The sequence below is a fragment of the Berghia stephanieae genome, chromosome 2, assembly GCF_034508935.2.
Source record: "Berghia stephanieae isolate SIO BIC M18660-M18661 chromosome 2, UCSD_Bste_1.3, whole genome shotgun sequence".
NCBI classification, from domain to species: Eukaryota; Metazoa; Mollusca; class Gastropoda; order Nudibranchia; family Aeolidiidae; genus Berghia; species Berghia stephanieae.
Window position 1 is genome coordinate 60626623 of NC_088361.1, and position 11093 is coordinate 60637715.

General features: G+C 37.6%; 2 protein-coding genes across 2 annotated transcripts in view; one reads left to right on the plus strand and one right to left on the minus strand.

Annotated features, from left to right (window-relative positions):
* Positions 1-9957, plus strand: part of LOC144965268 (E3 ubiquitin-protein ligase TRIM33-like) — a 14461-nt gene extending 4504 nt beyond the window's left edge. The window contains exons 2-3 of the mRNA XM_078900426.1: positions 5026-5213; positions 7205-9957. Of these exons, the coding sequence (XP_078756552.1) occupies positions 5135-5213; positions 7205-8298 (1173 nt within the window). The 5' untranslated portion in view covers positions 5026-5134 and the 3' untranslated portion in view covers positions 8299-9957. The remainder of the gene's footprint in view (positions 1-5025; positions 5214-7204) is intronic.
* A 195-nt stretch (positions 9958-10152) lies between these two features.
* On the minus strand, positions 10153-10793 carry LOC144963977 (putative metal-dependent hydrolase HI_0454). Its single transcript, XM_078897920.1, has 2 exons — positions 10546-10793; positions 10153-10399 (listed from the first exon to the last, which is right to left on the minus strand). Exons 1-2 carry the CDS (start codon positions 10791-10793, stop codon positions 10153-10155), a joined length of 495 nt encoding a protein of 164 aa, XP_078754046.1.
* Positions 10794-11093: the final 300 nt, after the last annotated feature.

An 11093-nucleotide genomic window follows, 5' to 3' on the forward strand; every position in this document is an offset into this window, starting at 1 on the left:
TCTTATGAACAATAAGAGATCGGGAACAATAAAGACTGGAAAGAAGACGAAATATACATGACAGGATGACGAGTTTGATGAGAAAGGAGTTGGGGGAGAGGGGGAGGGGGGGGGGGGAGAGAGAGAGAGAGAGAATGATTTATTCCTTTGCTTCTCTTTTTCTAAGTACAAAATGAAAATCTGCTCCTCCCCTCCTTCAATCTACGCACACAAACATCTTAATTATTGGAGTTTGATATACAATGGGCCATTACAGGTATACGAATAATTATTTTAAAATTCAATTCACCACCCATCACCCACCCCCGCCCTTCATAAATCAATCTAGTTTAGGGATTTGGTTTTAGTCACGTCTGTTACTGAAGGATAACGTTTTTACAAGGTTACCAGATTGATAATTCACACAAGTCAGAAACATGCCAAAATGGTAGAGGAAATTTTTATTTATAATATGCAGTCCAGGCAACATTTTTTCTGCTAAAATGGACATAAAAGTAGAAATTTGTTGTTTGTTTGTTCTGTTTTGTTTTATGCTGGCTTAGAGTGAAAATCAAGAACACAGTGCAAGAAACGCCAGAGTTACATATGTTTTTTTTTTTTTTTTTGCAAAACTTATTTTTCAAATTTAAATACAAAATTTGAATATATTGTCATTTATTATATAAATTAATATTTTACAATATTATAGATAAAATCTACTATCTACAATGCTTACCAATAAAATAATTTGAAATATATATGCTCCCCTAAACCCATCCAAAATCAGAAAATGACACTGCCGTTTTCGTCTGTGCTCTTCAAATGTTACCTGTCTCGTCAGTTTAATAATGAAAATAAGTGCTTGATGGGCGAAATTAAATGATTTTCTAAAAATGCCAAGAAGAAGCCAACTTGCTTAACCCAAAGTTGCCATGCTTAACCATTTGATTAAAAGCCAATTATTATTTTTTTCGGAATTCGGCATTTAATACGCAGAAATTTGACAACTCTGTTTATATGTATCATACGAGATGCATATGTTTGGATGTCTGATAGATAACCAAACTCAATAACGGGCTTGTTTTAACAATGCTGCTCTGAACGTTGCTTTAAGAGCATTTCCATTATAACAATTAGCCCACAATAATTTGGGTTATCACGTCGGTCCTAGCTGTTTATTTTTTGTTTGTTTATTTTTATTTTTTGTTTGTTTGTTTTGTTTCTTTTCGGGTTTTTATTTTGTTTGATTTTTGTTGTTTTGTTTGTTTTGTTATTGTTATTTTTTATTTTGTTTGTTTTTTTTTTGGGGGGGGGGGGGGTGGTTATCTTCAATTTTTAAACAAGGGTATTAAAATGCCCGTAGCAACGTATCAACTCATTAATGTGTTTCAAGTCACGTTGACCTCCTAAATACAGATTGCAAGCCTTTTGGATTGTTGTTTTTTGGGTTTGTTTTTTTTTTAACCGAAGCATATTAAATGTCATGCCCCACGCTTATTACGTTAATCGTCCTAAATATGCTGACACACCAGTCATACTCTCAGCTTTTTGTCTGTGCAGTTTACGAAAATACGCCAAGAGGGCAGCGAAGTTGTGACTTCACACTTTCTACTCTTCCGGTTCCAAATTCCTCGGAAGTGTGTATGTAACCAGTCCTTCGGAGGACTGATAATACATATATTACATATTGAATCAGAAGGTATATATATATTTTAGTAGCAGGATGTACCATATATGCAGATTCTTAAGATTACGGGACGTAAAAAAGCGAAGATGGATGATCTTTATTAACGACCAGCATTTATTTAAACTAGGAAATAGGATGTCATCACTCTGGAACAAGAGGGGCTTTTTCGTAGGCATGCGTGTTTTGGTAAAAAAAAAAAAAAAGGCATTATCAAATATGACTAGTCTATCTACGTCAAGATTTCAATGAGAGGGGAAAGGGAGTTAGGGGTTAGGTCATAATAATACACTTCCTTGAAGCTTGCATAGAAGGATTTGCACTGTGTTAAATAAAGAAACAATAGGCATCGCCTCTATTTGCATTGGAATTGTCATGCAATTCCATTTTAATCTAGACCGTCTATGATCTTTCATAAACAAAGATTTTCTCGCTTTAAATCGAATAGGCCGCCATGAATAGTTATTTTTTCCAGAATCTCTCTGGCAGTTTGGAGCTTGGTGATACAGAAGTAGTAGATTTGGATACAGAAGTAGTAGAAATGTCATTTGGTTTTCACACACGCCAAGTGTTTCGATTCAAGCCACTTTGTGGAAGGTTCGTCATTTTGGTGTGCTCAGTATCAGTAGCCCATGGGAGTCTCATTGCATGCAGTACGTGTTTTAGCGTTTAATGGTGTCGCAATCTGGGCGCGACTGGGATGCAGATTATACTTAACGATAATATAGGGTATTTTCTGATTAAATCTCAGTGACGGCGTGGTTGAAAATACTGTTTTATTACTTTACTGTATTTACCAGCTTTGTGTATAGATCGGTTTTCACGTATGTTCATTGTTTTTCTCATGAGGACTGTCACGCTGTAACAGTCCGCGCTCATTGAAGATTGCCCGTTTCCGTATAAAGCGCGAATTATGCCTGTGTGAATGCGCATTGGTCGTCTCACAAAGATGAGGAGGGGCCTTAGGAATAGTAATAATAATGGTGGTGGTGGGAGTAATTGTAGTAGTAGTTGATATTCAAAACAATTTTTAACCATATACAGTCCAGGTTCAAAGTTACTCTTTACTCTCACCTGACATCATTGTAAGAAATGCCTGCTAGGTAACAAAGGGAGATAGTTGTCCTACCCATCAAAGTCTCGGGTAGAATCCAACCCATATAATCAAATGATTAGTGAGTGTAGGATGGGTTTTGGTAGAGGGACTCCCTTGTATTCGCCGTGGGTGGTGTACACCATGAATGCAATGAAAGAACAGAGAGTTATCATGTTCCATCAATGTTAAGACACTCTCAGTAATCTTATAGATCAACCGAGATAGCTTTGGAACCCTGTCCTATGTATTGGCTTGTGTCGATGTTCAACTGGCAGTCTGCGATTTGAGGTTAAAGAAGAAAGACATGTACGGCCTGTGTGCTGGCTGGGAATTCTGTTTGGGCTATGTTGTGGCCAAAGTAAAAAAGGGCCCAAAATGGCCAGTGTTTTATATCGCACCCTAATATGGGCTCTTAGGCGATATGTGTAAGGCCTGTTTGTTGGCCAGCATTGTGTTTTAGGCTGTACTGCAGCCAAAGTAAAAAAGGGTCTAATAATATGGCCAGTATTTTGTATCGTACCCTGTCATGGGCTCTGAGCGATATTGTATGTTGTGTTTGTGCTCGGTGAGATACCATAAAATTTATAATATTTAAATAGATATTGTGGCGATGTATTGATAGGTTATCAAGTGATTAAATAATTGACCCCGTGAATTTATTTCAATTATCTTCAAGTTTATGCTAATATAACGTTTTATTGGTTTATTGAATAATGAATTCAACGAGTTAAAGCATGTTACAGTTGAGAAAGTAACCCTCAATTGAATGAATTATGTTAAAGTCCAAATAATAATTGATTACTTACTCTATCATTGTGTCTATGTTAATTTCATTTTTACTGTACAACTAATCTATCAATATCTATCTTCTAATATAGTGAAGAACTGACGGGGCTAAATGTCGTTGAACAATATTGGATTTTTACGGGGCGAGGAAGTAGCCCCCGATAAATGTGTGTGAACAATTTGAACTGTAATTTTTGACGGGGCTAGGAGGGAGCGCCCGATAAATGAACAATGTAATTTTGACGAGGCTAGGAAGTAGTTTTATTTTATTTCCTTCTCTTTTCGGACTATGAACAGTTTCTTTTGTGCCATATTGTTATGATTAATTTCACTTTAATTGGAATGAGTGAAAAGGTTGTAACCTGAGTGAGGTATCGTTAATTTTGAAAACTTCTTACCTAAGTATAGATTTGATATTGCTTTTCCACTTTTCATTTGTATGTATTTTTTTTCCGGTCCATATATTCTATGTTATTCTGTTTTGCTCAATAGCTATGAGCTGTTCCCCGTGCTTTTATTATAAATAAATAATCATGGCTCTCTTGCCAGATACCTACATTGTTCTGTTGCTGAATGTAGCATCCACGTCTGCCTCTCCACACTTTAAGGTCATAAGCTGCCTTTGCATCTATTGCGAGTTGCGAACGCACCTTGTGACAATCATATTATCGCTCTATATTCCACAATGAAAGCAATAGTTGTGGTGTTTCACAGGTTTCATGATCAATGCTTTTTTTGGTTAAAAACTGTTAGTGACGAAATTTTGTCCTCCGTCAATGGTTAATCACTTTCTTCGTTTATTTATTTGTATACTAGTTTTCATGGAAAATCACTGAAAAAGGCTTTGATCTTTCAAATTTTTTAAACAAAGAATTTTTATCAATTGGGGCTCAGGCATATAGTGTTAGGTAAAGATCTTTGAAAGTGTATGTGATTCGGTATAGACAGAAGGGAAATATACATATTTTTTTTCCTCAAATGGGGAAAAAAATAATCAGGGGATCTTTTAAATTTCGGTGTCTAGGTTATCTGTTTTACTTTGAAGTATTTTCCTGTCTGATCTTGTTTTGTTTTTGCGCGTGTGTGTGTGTGTGTGTGTGTGTGTGTGTGTGTGTGTGTGTTTGTGTTTTGGCACTCAATCGTACAAATTTGATTAAATTATTGTTTATGTTTTTCACTGTGGGGATTGTAAAGTCCCTCCTCTGTCAGACATGCGTTTTGATCAATATCTATCATCGACAGACGTTACAATACTAACGGAACCATACTATTTGCAAGTCTAACAACAGAGATCAATTAAGGGCCTGTTTTAACATTGTTGTATGGACATTATTTTGCATTTGTTTGAGAGTATGTCCATTACAACAATTAGCCCATAAGAATTTGGGTTATCAGACCTGCAAAAAAGTATATTTACTACAACAATACCGCCTTTTTGGGGAAAAAATACTTAATATAATATTATATTGTTTATTTTCAGACAATATCGAGAATTACCACACGCGCCTTTCACCAGTCTTCCTGGATCTGAGCACCAATCAATCTACTTGTATCAGGGATACCACAACATTAGGCACTAACTTTTGACCATGGCCAAGGCAGCTCAGTTTGCCGACGAGGTCACCTTCATGGGGCAAAAGCCGGACATGGCGCCCTCAAAGGCTCATCGTAAGTTGGCAGCTCTAACATGACGTGACGTTTTAAAGTTGTTGCTGTAGTGTTGGCGGTGGTGATGAATTTGTTTTGTTTTTGTTTTTAGGTTTTATTTAAATATCTTTTGGGTTTTTTTTTTTTTGTTTTGTTTGTTTTATTTTCTTTCTCTTTTTCATGTTTTGTTTTTTGGGTGGGGGGGGGGGGGGGGTGATCTGGTTTGTTGGATATTTTTTTTGGTTTATTTATCGCTGTAATGAAGAATTATTACGAATCGAATATCTTCAATGATTATCATCATCATCATCGTCATCGTCGTTATCTTCATCATCAATGTTATTAATATTATCAATATCATTTTATCACTATATCAATATTATCATCATTGATATTATCATCGTCTAAATATTTCATCACCATCATTATCGGTGCCATGTCACCATCGTTTCCCCATAATTATTGGCGTGTTAGAATCATTGATTAAGATTGGAAGTAATTTGAACATTCTTGATCTTTCTATTTTTAATTATCCTTCTTTTTCTCCTCTCACTGCGATTTCCTCCTCATGGTTCTTCTCCGTCTTATCTATGTCGTTGTCACAGTATTTCCTCCATCATTTATTTACTCTGCCTCTTTCCTTAATTATTTACCTCCAAATTCGCTACTCACTCCTATCTTTTCCATTCACACGCCTCCTCTTCCTCCTCCTTCTGCTCCTCCTCCTCCTCCTTCTCGCCCTCGCCCCCTCCTCCGCCTCCCCATCTTCCACATTCTCATTTTTCGTCTCTTCTTGATTTTGGATTCAAAGGTGGTCTTTTCTAATGTTAGTATTGATATTAATCAACACGAAGTCCCAGGTTTGAGAGTTTTTGCCAAAATTAGGGTCATTTGAATCGATCGATATTTGAAGGACTAGTTTTCTGGCCAAATGTTTTTCAAGAGCGTGGCAGTTAACCGGTGAGAGAATTTGAGTAAAGAGCCTTTTCCAAGGACTTAACTATGCATCGAGCGAGGCTCGAACCCAGGAACTGCTGATCCAAAAGCGAGTGTCATACCACAAGACCATATAGCGCACTATTTTAAAAAATATGTAAGGGGTATTATGTCAGGATTAACTAGATGTCAAAATAAGATGATAATGATATTAAAGTTTAATTACTTTTCCTTTAAGAAACCATATCCATTGTATTTAATAAAACATAATTTTACCCAAGTTTTATATTTTTGACAATTAATTCAGTTTTAGCATCTCAAAGACCCGACATGAAAACGGGTTTGATTTTGAGGCGATTGGGTTCACGTTTGAGATGTTTGGGCCGATGATAAAAACGAACTGAGAGGGTGTGAAACCCTGAATGTGCTTTTATTGCTAGGGCTTGTTTGACTCTCTCTCTCTCTCTCTCTCTCTCTCTCTCTCTCTCTCTCTCTCTCTCTCTCTCTCTCTCTCTCTCTCTCTCTCTCTCCTCTCTCTCTCTCTCTCTCTCTCTCTCTCTCTCTCTCTCTCTATTGCTTAGGCTTTTGACTCTGACTCTCTCTCTTCTCTCTCTCTCTCTCTCTCTCTCTCTCTCTCTCTCTCTCTCTCTTTCTTTCTCTCTCTCTCTCCCTCCCTCTCTCTCTCTCTCTCTCTCTCTCTCTATCTATCTATCTATATCTCTCTCTGTCTCGCTCTCTCTCTCTCTGTCTGTCTCCCCCCTCCTCTCCCTCTCTCTATCTCTCTCGCTCTCTCTCTCTCTTTCTCTTCTCTCTCCTCTCTCTCTTTCTCTCTCTCACTCTACTCACTCCTCTTCTATCTCCTCCTCTCGTCTTATTGTAACAATAGCTCTGATGGAATGCCTTTCTATGACCACTTGAGGATGACAATTTAATAACACACACACACACACACCACACAACACTACATATATATATATATATATATGTTATTTTTTCTTATCCCCCTTACCCGGGTTCTCCCCCCCCCCCCCCCCCCCCCCCCCCCCCCAACACACACACCTCCTCTCAAACTTTAGTCAACGTCAGTGAAGAGCTCCGATCTTCGACTATGTCCTTGAACAAACGCAGTATGGTAATGGACGAGGATAGATTTGAGGATCAATTCTTGAGATGTAGCATCTGCAAGAGACGCTTTAGTCAGGACAACTTGCCCCGACTTTTACCTTGCCATCATTCCTACTGTCAACCTTGTGTGCTTCAACTCTATCAAACAGCAAAAGAACAGCGTCAACATTTGCAATCCTCACTACGCACCATAACGTCAGCAACGTTAACCACTGTTAGCGTCAACTGTCCCACCTGCCGATCAAACTTCATCGCCACTGACGACAACATTCACAAATTACCAGCGGATCACCGGGTTGTGCAATTGATGGATTTTGTCAATCATACCGAACGTTACACCATATCTTTTTGCTCCAAACACAATCTCCAACCGCTCAACTTTTTCTGCGAGCTGTGCGTCCGCCCCGTGTGCAGAGATTGTACTGTTTTGAACCACAAAGAAGTGGACGGACATTTAGTTATGGACTTGGAAGAAGCTATGGCAAAATATACTCCCGTTTTGGAGACAGCAATGGCAGAGATGGATGCCGAAGCAATAGCTCTTGAAGAAAAAAGATTAACTTTAGAAAATGTATCACAAACAGTGGATAAAGCCAAAACTGAGCTACTTGCCGATACAAAGGCTTGTATGGCAAGGTTGAGGAATCTCGTAAACGAACGCGAGAAGGCGCTAGAAGCAAAGATCCATCAGGAGATTGAAAAAGAGAAAACGAAATTGAATGAAAAAGGTGAGACGTTACTTGCGAGGAAATTAACTTTAGAGACTCAAATAGGTCGATTAAAACAAGCGAAAGAGGAAAACAACGTTGAAGATATATTCCACATTCATCAGGAAGTCAAAGAATACATGTCAGGCCCTGCTCTGAAAGTCCGAGAGGTAGATGATGGAATCATGACGTCATTTGCTTTAAATACTCGTGACGAGTCGCTTTTGGCATCCCGCATCAATAATTTTGGTGACGTCGGCAGCAAAGTGGAAACAACAGCTTCACGAACGAAATCCATATTGAGAAATTACTACAGGAACAACAGTTCAGCTTATTAGATGTAAGTTTGTTTTTAATAAATGTACAGATGGTTGTAAAAATGTAAAGTGGTTTTATACGTTTCTGTCACAACGTTCTCATCCTATGTTATTGTAACGTTAAGCTTATTTTTGAAATGTTTAAACTTAAAATGTTCATAAAATTAACAAAATGAGTAACTTACACTATTGCAGACTTACAAAACTATTGGTGAAATATTGATAGTTCTTGTATGCCTGCAATTGTATTCTTTGTGCAATCAATAATGTCATTTTATGCAAAACTTCCAATTCTGCCTCATTAAGTCTTTTTACGCAATTTTGTTTTCTTATACATATATATATTTGGAATTACTACAATTACAGTTGGTGAATATGAGTTTTATCACCATTATAAAGGTTATGAGTGAATTGGTTGGCGTTTACTAATGGTGGATAAATATAGAACATTCATTCCAACAGAATACGAATGAACATAGTGTATATTTTATAACCCTCTCTCTGGTGTGTCATCTTACAAAGACGATTTTTATATGTGGTATTACGAAATCTCTTTCAGGTTGTTTGCAATTGTCAGATTTATAATTTGAAACCGTTTAATGGGAGAAAGTAAGAGCATGCTTTAACATGCTTATCTGACAGTATTTAGAGATTGCATTACCTTTCTTTGTTTTCGTCTCTGGATCATATTATGACATAAAAGTACATTAGCTACCAAATGCTCTAATTCGATACCAGAAATACTTCGTCCATCCCAATTTTCTGCTTTACATATGTGATCAGCCGTCTCAAAACGGTATTATGTCGGGATGGTTTGGACCATGAAAAGTGAGTTTACCATTAATATGGTAAGAATTACGATCTTTGGCTCTTTTGCAATGAAATAAATTGTATTTATTCTCCGTCATTTAGTAGAGATATTAACCTTAAATTTCATATTTATGGCTAAAAATACATTTTCCATCACCTAGTTCATCCCGACATAATACCGTTTTGAGATGGTGGGTCACCTATTTTCGAGGGGAAGGGGTCTCTTTTTTTTTCTTTTTGGCCGTTTAGTTTTTCTGTTTTTGGTTTCGGTTTTTTTTTTTTTTTGTTTGTATGTTTGTTCTGTTTTGTTTTTTTTATTTGTTTTGTTTTGTTTTTCCGGAAGGGGGGGGGGGGGGTGTTTGTTGTTTGTTTTTTTTTTCCTCTCTTTTTTTTTTCTTATGTGTGCATGTTATGATCATAGAATGTCTACATTAAAATTTATTTGATATTATAGTGATTGCATCTGGAAATAATTTCATCATTTTTGAGAAGAGAAACTGATATTATCAATGATGACGAATTAAGATGGATAAGTATGCCAATATATCTCCGTCACAAAGTACGCACTCTACTAAACCTTTTGCTTATGTTGTGCAATTTTCAATTTTATTTACTTGTGATTAAAATAAGAGAAAACACTGAACAGGAACCATAACCATACCCAATACTTTAAGATGTTGAATTTAAATAAAGATTGATCTATTAATATTACAAAGGTGTTACGATGTATGAAAAGGAAATGGTAGACAAAACATATATGAAATCAAGCAGATGGATAACAAATGAAAATGATATGAAAGCAATTTGAAAGGAAATAATTGATGTGTTTGATATGCTATAAAACAGGGGGAATAACAAACAAACAATAAATCTCCCTTCCTGGGGTCTTGAAATAAATACAAATCTGCAGGAGATACTCTCCTCCTCCTGGGTTATATATATAAACGCTATGTACATGGAAGGGGGTGTCCTTTAGGCGCCTGTAAAACAATAAATCATGGATTACTATACCATGTACTGGTCATTACGGCAAATCCAAAGGACAAAATAAAAAAAAAAACCACATTACATTTTAGTTTTAAAAGCAAGTCTAACATTTCTGGAGTTGGCTTTCAAAATACCATCAAGACTACTGCCTCTTAATTCTGCTATGACTCTAGGCGATTCCCTTAAGTAATGTGGACGGTTACGTCTAATATAGGGATGAAATGGCAGGTAGGGGGAGTCTGTTTCAAGCAGGAGCCTGTTGCTCGGGGTTTCCTGTACTGCTTTTATTTGTTCCAGCCCAAAGTTTCTGACTAAACCAGAGTAGCTAAAGAAAGTGTTAGGGAAAATATTTGGCCATCTGTGTAGGGTGGTACTGCTACATGAGAAACCGTGTAATTGAATGAATTTTTCTCTACATAGTCTCTGAGAAAGAAATTCCAAACAGTGCATATATGCCTTGTTCCCAAATACATCAGACTCTTTCCCCTGACATGCAAGATAATTGGTTTCTGGGGGTTTGCACCAACAATAAGGCTCTCCACTAGACGTTCTTGCTCTTTTCTAGTGCCCCGTTTTATCCAATCAAACCCAATTTCTCCTGACCTCTGAATCATGTCCAGTTGGTCTAGGTTTTCAAAATTATCCCTAGCTGCTGACAACGCTTGCATGTTTAGGGTAGCGTGGGATTTTGCCACGCGAGGCGCCTTCTCAGCGGGCATTTTGACTGGCTATAGCTCGCCTATGGAACAAGCTACTAGTATCAGCGGATCGAAGTTGATAGGGGGGTCTTTCCGGCCTCATTTCATAGGCCCCAATTGTTTCTGACCTTAATGAGGCCAGGTGCTGGTGATGCTCTGGTCGGTAATGGTAGGGCCTGTCTCGTCGGTGATGTTGGGACCTGGAGTCCCGACGGCGGGTGTATGAGGATCTGCTCTGTGGGGAAGCTTGCCTTCCTCTTCCTCTCCCCCGGCCCTTGCCACATCCCCTTCCAGTGTCTCTTGGTGACCCCTTCGCATCTC